The 18155-nt window shown below is 39.8% G+C and overlaps 1 protein-coding gene across 3 annotated transcripts in view; it reads left to right on the top strand.

Annotated features, from left to right (window-relative positions):
- The window catches only part of gria3b (glutamate receptor, ionotropic, AMPA 3b), an 86196-nt gene that overhangs the window by 23421 nt on the left and 44620 nt on the right, over positions 1-18155 (top strand). For all 3 annotated transcript variants that reach the window (XR_010666842.1, XM_065958469.1, XM_065958470.1), the window contains exon 3: positions 1302-1541. Coding sequence is in view for 2 of the 3 variants with exons in the window: in XM_065958469.1 (XP_065814541.1) it covers positions 1302-1541 (240 nt within the window). In the remaining variant the exon portion in view is untranslated. The remainder of the gene's footprint in view (positions 1-1301; positions 1542-18155) is intronic.

The raw sequence follows: 18155 nt of genomic DNA, 5'->3' as shown, positions 1-18155 counted from the left end.
TGACATCGCTGCGTTCACAAAAACAAATATTCTGAGTTCAGGCTCATTTGAAATTAAAGTACAATCACTCTTCTCCTGAGGTATACCAAGAGTTGTTTATTTCAGCTCCTTCGTAAGAGGTAACAGTGGCCCTGACAGGCAGCAGTGTTGTTCACAGCGACTGTGACTGCTACATCGAGTCCAGTGAGCCGAGCGATAACTGGTGGGAGCTCCTGGTGGGAGCTGGAGACCTTCAGTGAAAGCTGTGACGTTTCTATCCTTTGGCTGCCACTTTTTCACCAATGCTAGGACACACTGACCTGCTTGGGGAAAAAAGGCCTCAATGACCAGATCTGCTGGACGCAATGCATGTCGTCATGTCATGCTTTATACACTAACATGACTTTCCATTATTAAAATTAAAATACGGATGATTAATTTTGATACCAGGTGCTTTTCATCAGGGGATCAAAAGGCAAGGTCATACATACATCATACATATATCCATGCATATCTTTATATATACATTAGTATAATATATTACGAAATATATATTAAGATATTAGCCATTTGGAAAAAGGGTGCCCATAAGTTAAGCATCAAGGGCTGAGATATCCTGACTTAAAGTCGTACAGTGCATCAATCCATAAAACACTGTATCCTACACTTCCCAAAATACCACTCATTTATTTATTTCATCAAACATTTCATGCCTTGTAAGTACCCACATTTTTCAAACACTAAAGAAATAATGAAGACAGAATTTCTTCACCGTTTTGTCGAGTCCAAGTCAAGAAACCCTGATGACATCATTTGGGTTCGTTTTCAGATTTTTGCAATCTTCCTCCAGAGCCTGAGAATGCTCAAGGCTACATATACATTCTAATAACAAGTAAACTAATTCTCAAAATTGAGTGAATGTGGAAATCAGTTTAGTGCCCCTTTAATAGGCAAATTGTTTGAATAAATCAGCTCCCATCACATCTAAAGATTGTCACATTGATTGATAATAAAAAATATTTTGGAGAAAGGAAACAAGTATTTAACGTCAAGTATTGTTTCAGTAAGACACTGCAGTTACAGTTGTTGCTATTGAGCTGTATATGTGAATGTGAATGTTTTCTACTCGCTATGCAGTACTTCAATGTGTACAGTTCATGCTTTGTTCACCACACGGGGTCATTGAGGGTCACAAAAAAACAATTGGCAGGTTATTTGTTAGAGGTCCAATGACCCAATCAATCTTAGTGAATGTAAATACACAGAATTTGCTGAATAATGTTTTAACCCTTGTGACCTCTCTTCCTTTGTTCTGCCTGCAGTTTGCTCCCAGTTCTCCCGTGGAGTGTACGCCATCTTCGGATTCTACGACAAGAAGTCCATGAACACCTTGACCTCGTTCTGCGGCGCTCTTCACACATCCTTTGTCACACCCAGTTACCCCACTGATAACGAGGTGCAGTTTGTCATCCAGATGAGGCCCGCCCTTCGCGGCGCCGTCCTCAGTCTGCTCTCTCACTACAAGTGGCAGAAGTTCGTCTACCTCTACGACACTGAGCGAGGTAAGTGACAACGCAGGCCTTGAGTCAGGGCTTTAAGCTTGAATTACAGCGAGGAACCACAGGAAATGTTACAGAAACTCGGCACGCCAGGGTTAGCAGAGGATAGATTTCCTCTGTAATACTTTCTGAAAGCTCTGTAAATGCTTGAACTGTTAACATTGCAATATTTAATACAGTAGTTTGGTGTTATGTAAATGTGAAATATATTCTCTAGCAGCTCCTAATAATTGTAAAGACACATTAGACTTCTAGAAAATGAGCTACAACCTTTGGATTCCTTCATCAGCTGGCTGGTTGGAGTCAGTTAATCTTCTGTTTAATCATGTTGTTGATATTGGCTCGTCTCTCATCTGAAATGAGGTATGTCACGGCTTCTGCTAAAATGTTTTCTACAGGAATCAGAGTCGCTTCCTGCCTGTGGGGGCTGCTTATTGTGTTGCATCAATAGGTTTTTTTTTTTGTGTGTGCAGTTCCCAGATTGTGTTGTATTGTTGACAATAGAGCCCAGTGTTTATGAAGACCTGTCAACATGTGGAAGTGTTCATTTCTGTGTGTTCTAATGTCAAACAAGAAAATGAGCTCATTATCTCTCGATAGAATAATGATCTCCGGCTCCCACAGAAACATCAATTTGTTCAAGCAGCACCTGGACAGGAGGGAAAGGTATGTTCAGGAAGTGGCAGACAATGTGTACACAGTATGTCTTCATCTTTGTGCCAAAAAAAGTGTAGCTGCATATTCCTCCTGAACCTTAGAGCAGCTTAGATTTGTTTTTTTTTTTTTTTCCCGTTATAGAAAGGTCTTGACCTCCAGATATGCTTCAAGCCACGTGTCTCTGCAGCGTGCCCTCTGCTCTCTGCATGTCTCTTTTTTTCTGGTCCAGCCTCACTCCTCTGTGTGTTACTTTAAGGCAGAAATTTGAAGTGTGCTTTTAAGCAAAGTCCTCTGTCTTTAGGTCTCCAGGCCTTAAAGGGTCCTGAGCTGAGGGCCTTAATCCTCCACACAGCCTGCAGATAATATGTGGTTAATTAGGGTCACTCTGACTGGAACACTCATTGGATCTTCCCTGCGGACGCTAGCAACCCGCACGTCCTTCAGAACAACCAGTACTGCCCAGCTACTGGTACTCATCCCTCTGCTTTTCCTTCTCTGTCTGACGAGTGAGGCTGTCTGGGGCACAGTCGGACTCATAGCGGAGGAGGGGAAAAGAGCCTTTATAACATAAACAGAAGAGGTGTTGGAGAGAGACAGACTGATGACAAATAGAGAGAGAAGCGGGGGGACAGAGGGCAACATAAATAGGGAGGGACAGTGAGGAGGAGGAGGTGGAGGAGGAAACCAAACAGCGGTTCAGTGTGGCAATTAAGGCAACAGCAGGCGCGTGTGATTTACACCCTGATACCTGTGTACAGACAATTCCCTGTGTACTGTACATCCCCGTGCTGAAGCCCATGCCAAGCCACTTTTACCTCTTTCCTCACTGCCAGTGGTGTAAGACGATCCCTTATTAGCGGGAGGACATTGGCCCCAGGAGGGGATTAAAGTCGTTTATTGATGCACTCCATCCAGCACTTTGGGGGGCTTTGACACTTGGCTCATCAAGCAGACAGATGTGTCAGAGAGTCTCTACCTTCGCTTATCAGGTAGTGCAGCTCCCCTGGCAATATGGACACTGACTGCAGGCTAAACCAGGAGGACTGACAAGGGAAAATAGTCTTCAAGGGTGCATGTTTTTTTTTTTCAACCAGAAGGCTACGAAGCCAAGAGAATATTGAAACACAACTGCCTTTGTTTGTGTTATTTGGAGTTACTTGCTTATTGAACTGGTTCCCACAGTTTTCCTTTGTCTAACATATACCCAGACAACTCTATCAGAGCTCATTAACCCCTTCTCCAACCCCACCTGTCTCCATGAAATGTGTCTGTTAAATTGGATACCTATCCACAATTTACACTTTGTCTTTGGCTGTCTTGCATTTTTATTATTCACCCAACACCTTAAACCCAATATATAACAGTTTTTTCATCTGTTTTGTTAATAATTAGGATTATTTTAAATTATTTTCCAATTACTTTTGAATAACCTTTACAACTGTCTTCCCAGTTATTTTGCTGTTTTGATTGTTTATCCAATACTCCTAGCCTATATGTGTTACATACCTTTGGCAAGAGTTTCAAGTGGTCATTCTTTATTTTGAAATAACTATTGAAACTCTTAAAGCATTACCTTAATACTTATTCTTCAATACTTTATACTGTAGGCTTTGTTATTGGACTATTATCCAATTTTTTGCTGATAATGTCAACTGCTTATGTGTTAAATTCAATCATTTCAATTATTCATTTATGACAGGAAACTAACAATTTAAATTGTTTTTAAAATAGCTTTTATAAATCCACTAGTTATATAATTGTATCCAATAATTTTAGATAACTATGTAAACTGCTTAAATGCTAGTTTTATGCACTTTCAAAACACAAGCTTTAATAATTAATATTGGTGGGAAGTCTGCAGGATACAGCACAGTCAATTATAGCTGTTAGCTTACTGCTAATTGTGCACAAAGAAATTAGTATAACTCCAATTCACCTAGTCTTTTTTTTGGTTTCCTTCCTGAACATAAGGACACAAAATATATCTATTTTAAATAGATTGAGTTACTTAATTGTCTCTCCATGTAAGCCTCCCCTCTCTCTACTGCAAACTAAAAATACCCAGGGGTAAAAGTATCGCTGCTTGGGAATCGCTCATCTATTAAATTCTTCGTTCACTCCCGGCAACGCTGCCTTGGGTCACCCAATTGAGAGCCAATGAGGGGAGATTGGCCTGCAGTCTATTATGGTATTGCTTTACTGTGGTTGTCTTTACTTGGTGTGTCTCATTTAGAGAGCTGACATGTTGAGAAAATCTGCATAGAAGTAAATAATCTTCTGCAAAAAAACACTATACAATTTTCTTAGTAACTGGTTCATGCGAATTATTACTGATTAACTGAACATGAACCTTTTTGCCTCATGATTGGTGTTTGATAAAAACATTTATTGTACCACAATACTAGAAGCAACTTTTCAATTCTTCTTCCAACTCTCCTATTAGGGAGAGAAAACCCTGCATACTCACTGGCTGAGTTCCACAAAGAGGTTTTATTCAGTCGATAGAAAAGATTAATTACAACCACACTATTCATTTGGTTCCGTTATTGGCTGGCAAAAAAAATGCTTTTAAGCCGTAGTGCAGAGCTTTCAGTCAGAGACCGATGGTCCATATGCTTCTCACTCAGATGAAATGGAGGGGAATTTGTACCCTAAATGCCAATATCAGACATCTGAAAGAAGACTTTGTGATGGAGGTACTGCACAGGAAGCAAATGGAACCTCCAAATTGATGTAATGTAATGTAATATCGACAGGTATTCATGTGTTAGTACATGTGTGGGTGGCGAGAGAGAAGGGGAAGATCGAGATAGATCTTGAAACGCTTGCTCTTTGAATCACTGACCATCTCTCTAATGCACCACCTTCAGACATATTTTCCTGAAACTTCTCTGAGTACCTGGTTTCTTTTTCCTTTTAGTTTGCATCAGCTGAGGAATTTCCCCCTTAAAACTCTCCAGCTGTGTAGGGTGAAGGTAGATGGATCTTGCCCTTTCTGTTAGGCGGTCAGGTATGGGCAGATAATTGCGAGGCCTGTGCAGCAGAGACAGATGATTACAGGCTTTATTGTCTCTCCCAGGCACAATCAACCCTGATTCAGCAATCTCACCTCTACTTGATTTATGAGTCGCTCTTTCTCTCTCTCTCTCTCTCTCTATCTCTTTTCACACTGCTCTATACTCTGTCCTTATATGCTTTAAGCTCTCTGTAATGTCCCTTCTTCCTCTGTGTCTACCTCTCAGCTGGCTGCTTCTGTGGTACAGCTGAAGCAATCTTTTCTTTATTACATTTCAAGTGGTAAAGCAAAGATGGGTTATGATAACTACAGTTGCTGTGTTGGCACACACAGCATAGCCTATCGTTAAAAATTATAAAAGTGGCAGAATTACTATAATTAATTTTGAGAAACATTTCAAAGAACAACAGACATGAGCAGGTTTCTCGTTCCTATTCAGAAAACATCAAACTCAGCCCCATCCTCCACCCTCTGGTATTTTAAAACCCAAATGTTGGTAGGTCGAGATGTAAGCTTCAGGATCCGTACTAACCAATATTGGCAAACATAATGAAATCTGTGCTAACATGCTTGGATTGCTTGATTGTAAACTTCCCTATTTAATGTCTGGATTACGCTGTTACTGTTATGCTAAACTATGTTGCATGTTGCATCAAGGACTAAAGTCTTCACTCTGTGCATAAATAATAACATTGTGTGTTTTGAATGGGCATATTCACCATATTGCAATATAATTAAATTATTTGTTCACTCATTTGTTTGCTTTTTTCTTTGGAAAAGTTTTAAAGAGAGACCATTACCAAACACTTTGAGCAGATTATCGCTCTAAATCTAAAGCTAAACAAGCCTGCCGTGCCTGGTTACAGTTGCTAGGCTATGATTGGCCAATTACTCCTTCCTCCATTGCTTCCCAGCTTCTCTGCATTCTTTTTATTTTGTCATGATGTCAGAAACTCAAGTTAACCCTAAACTAAACAGCAACACTGAAAAATAAAAGAATATATAAATGAAGACAAAAATATGACTGATTGAGTCCTCTGACAGTTTAAAAGCGCTTATATTATACATTGACATTTTGTGAATACCAATCAGCAGAGAGCAAAGCCACTGACATTTTGTGGTCAGACCGGCCATTTCTTTGATTCCGTGATTGTGTTGTGAGATGCAGGATTTCAGCCTGCCTTGCCATAAACCATATATCCACACAAAGTTGTTGCTGACATATTAAGAGCAATGACGGGTCTCCTGTTGTCCCCTTCCATCATTTTCTCTCCAATCAATACTTTAAATGGGATATAGTTTTGGGTGAAATGATCCAACACTTGGCTGCTGAACAGAAAGCGCAATGCTATTTATTTTCATCATTTAACTGCTGACAGTCTAAACTTCAGTAGAAAATAACTTTTTCGATGTCAAAGTCTCATTATAACACCAGGAAGTCGAACGATCTTTGAACAAAAATCTGCCAGGTGGAAGCTTTTTTCCAGCTTTCAGTCCCAACGTTCCCCCAGGGCACTTCATTCAGTTACCCTGTCAATATTTACAATGACCCCAACCACTGCAGAGCCAATTCAGCAGACTCGTCTGGAACAATGAGGCACATGTACAGTATCGATCATAAGGTAGCAGCAGCAGCAGCATGTGTAACCGCAAACATGCAAATATGTGCTAATTCTTGTATGCATTCCTTTATCCAGAAAATCTCAATAGCAAGCCTATGTAGTCTTTCTTTACATAAAAAGTTGAAGTAGACCAAACCAGTTCCCATCAGAGATATATAAACTTTCCTAAAAAAATGGTTCTTGCTTCTTAATTATAACTGAGGCAGCTGAAGCCCCGACAACAGTCTGAGACTAAGCCTAAATCAAATAACAAAATTTTGGTTTCTCATTGTGCATAAGCAAGATAACTTCTGTTGATTTTAAATACAAACAAACTGATTAAAAATGAGAAGAGAGCAAATGCAAATATGCAAATATGTCATTCTAGTCTATTCACCATCAATTATAAGACTGTTTTAGTTAGACATTTCTTTCTGAAATCTTCTTTCACATTTCTGTTGGAAATGTGCTCCAAAGCAACACAACTACCTAAGATGTAAGTGAGACATACATTCAAAATAAATAGGTCACATAGCTATCTTAGAAAACATTTAGAAAAAAAGAATGCTTAGTCATTGTTATTTTTTGGACAAACAAATGGTTTGCAAGCCTGCAGTCATTAGAGTATTTGTAGCTTTTACATTATGTAATTCTAGGCTAATAGCCACTAGCAACTGAAAATAACAGTATTTTTTATCTTCCTATTGTCTTCAAGGATCCTGATAGCTCACTCTGAAGATGTTGACTGTATGTGACAAATATGACTGATGGGAACGAGCGTGACAATGACAGTGTACATGCAGTGCACACACTGCTGACATGCTGCTTATGTGATGTGTGTTTGTGTTTTGCAGCCTTTCAGATACATGTGAAACAGTAGTATTGATTTGAGTGTTTGCGCAGAACAGCGGACACAGTAACCTTTTCTTTTTTTACTTTTTGACCGTTTTAAAATATGGTAGTGCACGTTTAGTTGACTAAACAGCTAAACCACCCTCACTAGTGTGCACCAGAAACACTTGGTAAAACAAAATATAAATATTTTTGCAAGTTGCCCCTCGATACCGGTCAAATGTTATGCTAAATCAATGTAGCTACCCGCCACTAGCTGGGGCTGTAGCCACAGACTGGCTGTAGCTCTAATTATTGGGCCTGCTCTCCCGGCTCTATAACCCACATCTAAACAAGCACAGTGAGCAAATAGTGTCCAATAGGAGCAGCGCTTTTAGGCAGTATTTTGATCTAGAAAATTGTTGTGTGTAGGCTGTGTAAGGTTAAACTGGCATATCAATAAGAGCAATGTGTAACTATTTCTAACACAGGCTTGTGAATGCAAACCTGCAGAGAGGACAAGAGACTGGCGGTGCTAGCATTGCTAACGTTAGCCATACTCTGCAAACCAAATAACATTATCCCCAGACCATATTAAATAAAGTGTGCTCAATTATGACTGTATTAAAAATGTTCTCTTATCCTTGGACTAGTTAGTTATTCTGAATTTAAATTTCCATTCAAGGAAGCCCCTAGGACTTTAGTTGCTTAGGAACTTTCTACTAGCAAGGATCACTCCTAACAATATTAACCAACTCATTCATTGTGTAACATTCTTTCCCAGATTTAGAAAGAAAAGATGCAGTCTTTGATATCATTTTTCATTTGTTAAGTTCTGGAAAGCCTAATACATATTCTTTAGCTTTCACACATCGTTAGTCATTTAACCATTTTAATAAAGGCCCTGATCACATGCATCTAGTCATTTATATGCTGAATCGCATCTGCACTTGCAAATAACAATTGTTTTCTTTTGCATAACACTATTATGGTATAAGAGCATATGAGTGAATTAATATGACTTTCTCTTTAAATATATGGAAATGGACGAAGCCTCTAAAGGCTGCTAAATCCAGTGGATGGTCAATATAATTATGTGAAAGCCAGCTAGAATGTAAATAATGAACTATCAGATTGATAACATTGTGGTTACATCAATCAAAGACCAACTGGCACTGTACTAAACACAATCAGCCCACCACAGACTATGTTGATCAGCTGTTACACAGGCAACAAGATAACTCCAGCCTGGCACAGTTGGCAGCATGATGTGCCAGCAGGGCCAAGAGGCCTGTGAATGGGAGGATTGGATGACCGCACATAGTTAGCCTCGTTTCTTCTAAATCCTGCCAAGCTACTGTAGATAGAAAGATAGAAGAGACAGATATGAGGGGGCGGCTTTAGGGGGGGCAATCAGCCTGCGTCAGATACCCTGTTATAAAAGTGAACCTTGCTCCCTATTCTTCAGCAATCCCTCTAATTGGCCATCCAGAGACAGTTGCCTTTGTTCGCTTAAAGAGTCAAATAATTAATGCCTCCCTCTGCTCTCCTGGATGCCTTTGATGGCAAACCAAATCAAGTCTGTCCTTTGGTTTGTAGTCGTTTGGCGTTGCTCTTACTGTTGTAAACAACATTGCAAATCAAGCAATGTGATACACTATCAGTGCACTCTGGAGTCCGAACTCCTGTGATTAAACACATGATGACAGGCATACAATGGCTCCTGCTTTTTTTTTACCACATTACCTACCACAGAAAGGTGTGCCGACATGTTTTTGTGTACAGTGTTTCTGTAGTTCTTATCTTCCAACCTCCATTAGTTTGCAGCTGTCTGACAAACCACGGCAATATTTTTCTATGCGACACTCAGAATCATCAGCAGCTTTTTTGCCATTCAGTTTGTTAGACAAGTCATTGTTCTGCCATTCTGACACATTTCACACACATAATGTCTAGGCAAGTGCAATATTGTCACCCACGATTGTTGATTTATTCTCTCTGCACACATTGTGAGATAATAAGTGTGAATGCCGGCTCCCTGCTGCAGCCATGTCTATATCATAGACTGCAGCTTGTTTCCTTGGCTTTGTGGTCTCATCACAGCCAATATTATGGCACATCAGCTGCACCCAGCTGAGACTTTATACGCACACACATATGCCTCTTGTGCTTTAGTGTCCCTCTCCTTCATGCTGGCTTCATAACAACTAAATTATGCATGCGTCAGGAGAGTAAATCAGCTTGGACACGCTGACAAGACAGGGCGCGTCAGAGAAGCCGTAAAATGCACCAGGAAAATAATGTTGAAGAAATGTGGACGAAGCTATACATTAGTGGCGTTTTCTCTCTTTTTTATTTTGCACACGTAAACCGGTAACACTGCCAAAGTGACATCCCGATATACAAACCTGCACAGGCGCCCTCTGTAATTCAGTAACCACAAGTCAAGCACCTGCGCCTTTAGAAAAAAAAGTGAGAGCCATCGTCTGTCACAATAAGCACACAATAAACCCCTGTGCTCTCTCATAGTGTCTTCTTATAAGTGAACCTGGAATAAAGCCATTTTACCACCTACCCACTGCTAGCTTCAGCAGCCATGAAATTACTGCTGGGAGCTTTTTTTCTTTTTTCATTATAACAAAATGTCCTGGCCTTTGCTTCAAGCAGCCATTCTAGAGGTTGATTGCTTTGATGTTACAGCATGTCACAGGGCAAATTTGTTTGCAGAAACAACAAATAAAATGTATATGTCATCTTCAAAAGTAACCACAAGGGTAAAATAATATTAGCGGCTTTTTTTCTTCATGAGAGGCGACTGTCTCTACTTGCCATTCTCCTTCAGTTTCAGCTGATCAGCCAAAGCTGCCTGAAGAGTTTTTTGCTGCACTTGATCAATCCCCTCAGAAGGACACACACACACACACACACACACACACACACACACACACACACACACACACACACACACACACACACACACACAACTGTGTCCGTTATTGCACATGCATCCATGCATACGTATGTGCAGATATTTCCCAGTATGCAGTGTGAGTGTGGATAGACAAGGAGAGACGGAGAAGCTCTGAAATATCTGTGGGTGGATATTCACAGTGGCAAAGTGCCATTCTCCTCCCTCCTGTGCATGTGCACTTCTAAAGATACAGACAGCATGCTGCTTCTGTTTGATTTGACATGCGCTGTCTTTTTGATTAGGACAACACTTGGCAGGGAAACTGTTTTGGTTATAGGCCTGCAACACCACATCAAAGCCTTGGCTACACAGTTTTGGGGGTACTTTGGCAATTGGTTTTCCCGCTGAATGCTACATCTCAACCAGAGAGGTAAACGCCTTCATTTCCTTGTAGGCAGGGAATAGTGAAGGAGCTCATACTGTAGCTCCTGCTGATTTAACAAAAGCTATAACATTTCTTTTCCTTCACTTAATTACTTAAGATGAATGGGCCTGTTTTATAGTCTTGATTTGCTTCCTTGTTTAATTGCAGGATTTAAACACTTTCCTCAAAGGCACCTCAATCCTCACAGCTGCCAAGACTTTCTCATCTTACTCATCATCAAACATCAGACTTTTTCTGCACTTTGCCTGCTTGTTGCCTCTCTATACCAATTTACTAAAGCAGCTAGTCTGGAACCTTTCAGTTCATTTATGGTTTCCAAGGGGTGTTATCAACAGATACAGACCTAAATGATCCTGGATGCTACAACCAATAAAAACATTGAAACAGGTAATGTTGTGGAGCGCTGCAAGGATCGGGAGCTACTGTAGTTCTAATGTTAACTTCCTATGACTATGACGGACATTTGGCATGACTTTATTGAGCACCTGCACTTATCATTTAGATTTAACTTTAGCAAGTAGTAAAGCATATGAAAGCTCCAAAAAGGAGTTTTTTAACAGACTGAAATTAAACCTGATGCTCTGGTATTAGTGGAAAGGCATTATATTTTTTCTATGTAGTTACTTCATGTTCCTGTCAGGCGATTACAGTAACAGCACACTCATGAAACTGCCTTGTTTTACATTTATCGAGTTTATGTAATTATAATTTATAAGAGTTCTTCTTCTTCTTATTATTATTATTATTATTATTATTATTATTATTATTATGCCTTTATTAGGACAGTGGATAGAGTAAGCCATTTCGGAGAGAGAGTGGGGGAATGACAGGAGCTGCAGGTTGGACTTGAACCCGGGCTGCTCACTTAGAGGACTATAACCCCCTTACATGGGGTTCAACCTAACCGCTAGGCCATCCGCACCGCTAGAAGAGTTTATTTTGGTCAGAAAACACTACTTACAAACAGTATGTACTGAGGGATATCAAAAAGAGCTATCGGCTTACATTATGTCCATATGGAGGCTGCACCTAAAAATAAATAACTTGAAAGTTGCTCACAGGAGTGTTAATTACTGATGCGTTTAAAGATGCAAGGATATTCCACATCAGAGGCATCCATTTTGGTTGTTTAAACAATTCCACAGCAGCACCCAAAGCTCCTGTAAAGGAACTTTCAATTTGATGTGGATTTTGGTAGACCCTGTGGACAAGCTGGTGCCCTTTATCTCTTTGCTGATTCAGTCATGTACCTAAATGTGTGAGTTGTGTTTTTTGACAAAAAGTTTCAAACCTCTTGCTTTTAACGTCACTTATCAAAGAATCTTTGGCATCTTTATTGTGGGGAAAAAATGCTGTTTCCCCAGCATTCTGTAAATCCCTATATCTGACACCTACCCCACTGTAGCAGTTCAATACATTTATACTGAAATAATCAATCTTTATGCTGAGGGTCTAGTTTTCTTTTATTGGTCATAAAGAGGGATTCACATTAATATGAGTATGTTTCATAACCAGCTGAAAACGTCTCACTGGAGCTTTGAACTTGCCCTGTGCCAGAGAAAAAGTGCTTTGATAGGTCTGAATCAGGTCAGATATAAAAATCTGTCTGACAGACTGATTTTCAAAGAAATCTCCGTCTGGTTGCTTAGCAATGTATACGGTGAAAGTCATAAGCACAGGTCATAAAATTACTGCTAACCACTGCCTTTTTTATATATATTGTGGGCCTTTGCCAGATGACTAATGAGTGGAAAAGCCTTCCTCCTCTCCCAGTCCAAGACTTTGATCTCCACTGCGCAAACACTGAGCGATCCTCAGAGCCCTGTGAGCATACTTAGCCCACAGGCAAACACTCACCAGGCCTTAAATACTGTAACTATTTACTTTGGCTTCCTTTAAAAGACAATAGAGAGATAGCATCTCTGGGAATATTTGTAAATTAGCACGTACGTTCATAGAGATGCAGTTAATGAAGAGGGAGATTTAAACAGCTTAGAAAGGATGCTAAGGATGCTAAGGAAGTTCTCACATGTTTTTTCCCGATAGCCCTTCTGCTAGTTGCTGTTTCGTCATGCCTTAAGTTCCCCAGCCTTTATTTTGATGGGGTTTACATTATTGACACGTCTTAGTTTGTCAAATACAAATTCCTTGGGAATTTACCCAGTGAAGTCTCATGTCCAAGAGAGGGGAAAATGTTACATTTCAGATTGATCCATTCTGCCTTGATATCCTTTTCCATGTAACATACTATTTCTATCAAATGTAGGAGTTTTTTTCTATCCAGGTTTGCAGACCTTCCATATGTTTAAAAATGAAAGAAAAGATGCAACATAAAGTGCCATAAGAGCAATTTCACCAGCATAAATAAGTGTTAAACTGGCTCTACAGTGTTCATCTTAACTGTAATATACATACAAACTGACATAATGAATATAATCAGTAAGGCTAATAAAGAAAGAAAGGGACTTTTACTGTCCCTACCTCCTGCGGTCAGATTCTCCAGCTGGATGTGACCACATCTTCAAACCCTCCGACTGTTTAAGCACAGAACACCTCAAAATGTAGCAGGAGGTTTCCGAGTGAGCACAGGGTCTTTTTTTTATTTGAGTACACAACATTAATTAAGATGGGGCCTTTAAAAGCATTTGATTGGTTTTTAATTATGCACTGTTAGGCAGTTTCTCTTACTGCAGTATTAACTTCCAGAAACGTTTATTTTTCACAGCTATGTGCAAGATTTCTGCCTCCACTTCATTAAAGATGAGGTCCATGGATGCATGATAATTTGAAGGTGCATCTAAATAAATTAGGCAATCCAAGGAAACGAACAAACAATACCAACGTGGCTGAATACCACATAAGAGAGTGATTCAGAATTTGAAAAGCAGGACATTAGTTTAGCAGTTTTGGTGAAATGTCCCAAAATGTTTCCGTAAGCAATTACAAAAGCATGCAAGTTGCAGCTTGCTTTTGGTGTTTCTCTCTGCAGGTGGTCAGTCCTAAACTTGCTATCAAACCAACCCTACAATTTTAAGTAAGGCCATTACTTTTTTTGTGTTTTTCAATCCAGCTGCTTCTGATGCCCTCTGAGATTTTGAACAGTGCTCAGCAGGGCGTTACGGCCGGCCACAGACTCTCATTTACCAGACGATTTGTGTGTTAGCGAGCAGAGAAGCCACATTTACTTTTGGCTCAACGACCATCTCCTCTTTTCCATGAGTGTACTTTCAATTCTGATCCTTTAGAAATGAGTTTAGACCCTGTTTTTTCGTGCCACTCTTTGCTTTTAGCTGGTAGTCAGTCTTGTGGTGCCCTTTAGTTACGGTGTAGTTCAGGTGACTTAACGTGTGTTTCATTATTTGATTCGATAAATAGATTCCATTTGGGATTGATCTGGATTACCGACTATGATTCAGTGTAATGGTGTAGTGTAACAGAAGCAAGTGGTACAGTTTTGAGCAGACAATCAGTTGTAGCCAATACCAGGGTGTACGGTTTGAGATATTTGCAATATGGTTTCTCTGATTTGCCTTGTTAGCGCGGATCAGATGTGAGATATGAGCGAGAGAGAGATGGAGAGAGAGAGAGAGAGAGATGGAGGCCTGTGACACTCTGCACCGTACCCTAATGAGAGGCAGGGAACGAAAAGGAGCTGGGCAATGAGATTAGATGCAACTCAATTCAATTACTGCTGAGCCGCCACGGGTGACGCTTCAAAACTCATCCTGTTAAGATCCGGTTCACAGACGCAGAGAGGGGGACTACAGCCCCTCGCTCAGCCGCTGTATGCTACGCTGCCACAACATCTCATTTGCAACAGCTCTGATTTATAAGCACACAGGGCGTCATTAGGCCCCGGCGGGATTTGATAGCACACTCTGCAATGTTCTGATATAGATTTAAAGGAAAATGCAGAAATAATTGAGTTTTCAGCCATTGCAGCTGTTTATACACTGCTCTGTGGACTACACAGTTTGTGTTTGAGATTAAAGAGAAACTTAACAACCCGTTTAAACTTGAGCTCAGTACTCAAGAAATGGTTTTCAGATTTTGTCACGCACCCCGAGGGCCTGCCCTTACTGTTACCCCACAAACATGAAACTCTCTCTGACTGCTTCACTTTTAGTGTCTCTATCAAACTTCCTTCCAGAAATATTTACTTTTCCTCCTTCAATGGATGCCTGTTAGACATAGACTGGTATTATATATTTACTGTAAAGAAAGTGGTAAACCTATCTTTATAAAGAATACAGAGAAGGTATTCCAAAGAAAAAAGACACCTCAAGTATGGAAGAATCTCAGTCTGTGTTCCCGCTTGACACATTCCAGCCTTTCCTCTTTCTGTGCAATATTCAGAAGTCTGAGATCACCTATGTTCAACTTTAAACTCTACTCGGGCACTGGTAGCCTAGTGGTTAGTGTGCATGCCCCATGTACAGAGGCCATGGTCCTCGAAGCAGGCAGCCTGCGTTCAAATCCGACCTGTGCTCCTTTCCTGCATGTCATTACCCACAATCTCTCTCTCTCTCCGATTTCTGACTCTATGCATCCATCCTATCTCTCAATAAAGGCATAATGAGCCCGAAAACAACTCTACCCTGTTATTAATGCACACACACACACCTGCATCGTACAATCAGCTGTTTGATGTCTTTTCATTTCACTTTGCTATATTCACAATATTACTCAGCTGCATGCTTTATAAAGACATAAATAACACCACTTGCGTTCTAAAATGGTTCATTTTAATAATCCATCCTCACAGCTTGTAATCTGCATGTAGGAGGCATGTTGTTAATGATGTAACGTATCACAACGGTCAAAAAGCATTGACAAACAACCAGCAGCACAATACTATTAAAACAACAGCATGACGTGTCAATATCATTTAAATGAACATTTTACTGAAGGTTTTATATCTATCTAATCTATTCCTTTACCCCCCGATCTAATCTTTGCCTTTTGATTTATATATCAATAACTAACTTTATTTGGAATAACTGACGCCCAAGACTTGTACTCACTTTATTATACTTGCTGTATGAAAGGGAGGACTCCAAATTTCAAACTTCCTCCGGTATTGTTGGGCTGCCCAGATTAGAGCAGCCGTGCTGTATTTCTCAGACAACTCTACGATAACTTTGGTCACAATTGAAAGTGCCACTACATCTCATTTGAGCATCCTCTACCTGTACCTACTAAAAGATACTCAAAACCCACTCATCAGGAACACAGTAGGCGTCTGGTACAAAATACAAGCACACTTAAACACAGTGTCAGATATATCAAGCCTCACACCGTTAAGGGGAAACCATAGATTTTATTCCAGGTAGAGGTGACCCAGGCTTTAGATTGTAGGCAAAGAGAGGGATTAGCAAAATTAAGGACTTGTATAATGAAAATGATCTACTTTATGGTTTTGATGGCCTGCAAAGAATATACAATATCCCTCCAAAACACTTCTCCATGTACCTACAGATAAGAATCTACACTTCAAAGCACTTAAACAGTCCTTTCTCAAGCCTCAAAAAGGCCGCTTTAGACTATCTTTAAGGTAACAGCCAGGTTTTCCTTATGTATAAAACTTGTGTAGATAATTCCTTTTTTAAATATAGGACTCCTTGGAAAACAAGAGGTGGACTTGGTCTAAGGACTTAGACACTTCTAAACACAACTGGAGGAGAGTCTGCCAAATTGCACAGAGCAAGACCATCATCACCAGTTTACATTGATGAAATGTATGTATTTCTGAATGTTGTGCATACATAACCCTCTTCCTGCTACATCACTTTGATGATGGTGATTTTTATATTACATTTGGCCTAAAGAACTCACATTATTCCTTTGAGCTACACAGAAATTAAATAATTTGGGGAAAAGGTCATACAAACTTTATCTGATATTATCTCTATTAGGCTGCATGTCTGCCCTCGGGCATTTATCCTCACTGCTGAATTCTGGCTAAACACAGGGGAGCCACATGTTGGACTTGAACCTGTGCGGCCTGCTTGGAGGACTATAGAAGCTGTATATGGGGCGTGACCTAACTGCTTGGCAATAAAGCTAAACTTGTCCCTTTTAGTCACAATTTTGTTCAAGTTTGGGGTACTGAAACTCTTCCCCCTCCAATCGGGTGAGCATGACAGAAAACATTGGGAACCACTAGTGTAGACCTCGTATGTGTGAATATCTGTTGTAGTGAATTTTCCTGAATAAACACAATTATAATAATTTTGAAATAACCCTCAACATATGCAGGTTCATCTTTAATCTTAAACGTGGTGGCTGTATATGATTATTAAAGTGTAGCCATTATTGGTTTTCAATGATTTATCCATTTGTCATATTTACTCTGCAGATATTTTGGGACTTCAGTTACTGTAGTTGAGTATTTATCTGCCAAACAACTACACGTGATACCGAACAATCGCTGGTAGATATTGGCTAATGTAAACCCTAAAAGAAACATTACTGTTCTATGTTTGAAAATGGAGAAGTCTCTATTTCCCTCTGCTGTATTATGTATACCACTAGACTATTAACACAGTATTGTGCTCATGCAGTGTAAAGTGTGTGAGGGTGGCAGTGACCGTGATGCTACCTTGTATTTATGTGGAGGGAGTAGATCCACTCACAGAATATTGGTCTTGGTCCACAGGGCAGCGATACTTTTTTTTTTTCCTAATCAGAGAAAATACTTTTGCAAAAAACAAAAAGAGACTGTGAAGAGAACAAATCGATAGTAAAATAAAAATATCTGCATTTAGAGTCCAAGAACCCTGAGTGTTTAATCACTTTAACTTCAAGCAACTCACTGCTGTCCTCATGTCCGAACATCTATCACTTTACCTTCTGGAAATGATTCAAATTTCTTATTTGAAGTGTATCCTGCTTGGGATGGGATATGATTTTTGAACATTTGAAGAGTCATTCATTTATTTAAAGAAATTGAAGTGTTCATTATTTTTTACCAGAACCTACTTGTAATATGGTACTGTCGCCAGACGGTGGCTCTAGCACATCTTTGAGCTGTTTGCTAGCCGACATTTAATAACTTAGCATCTATTAACGGAAGGAATCATTTATTTTACTAAACATTGTTTGGTAAATGATCAATCAAACAATCTTTTTTCTTAACATCTTTCGATAAAATAAA

Source organism: Labrus bergylta, chromosome 9 (genome assembly GCF_963930695.1).
Source record: "Labrus bergylta chromosome 9, fLabBer1.1, whole genome shotgun sequence".
Lineage (NCBI taxonomy): Eukaryota > Metazoa > Chordata > Actinopteri > Labriformes > Labridae > Labrus > Labrus bergylta.
The sequence above is the reverse complement of the archived record's forward strand: the minus strand, read 5'-3'. Positions and strand labels throughout refer to the sequence as shown.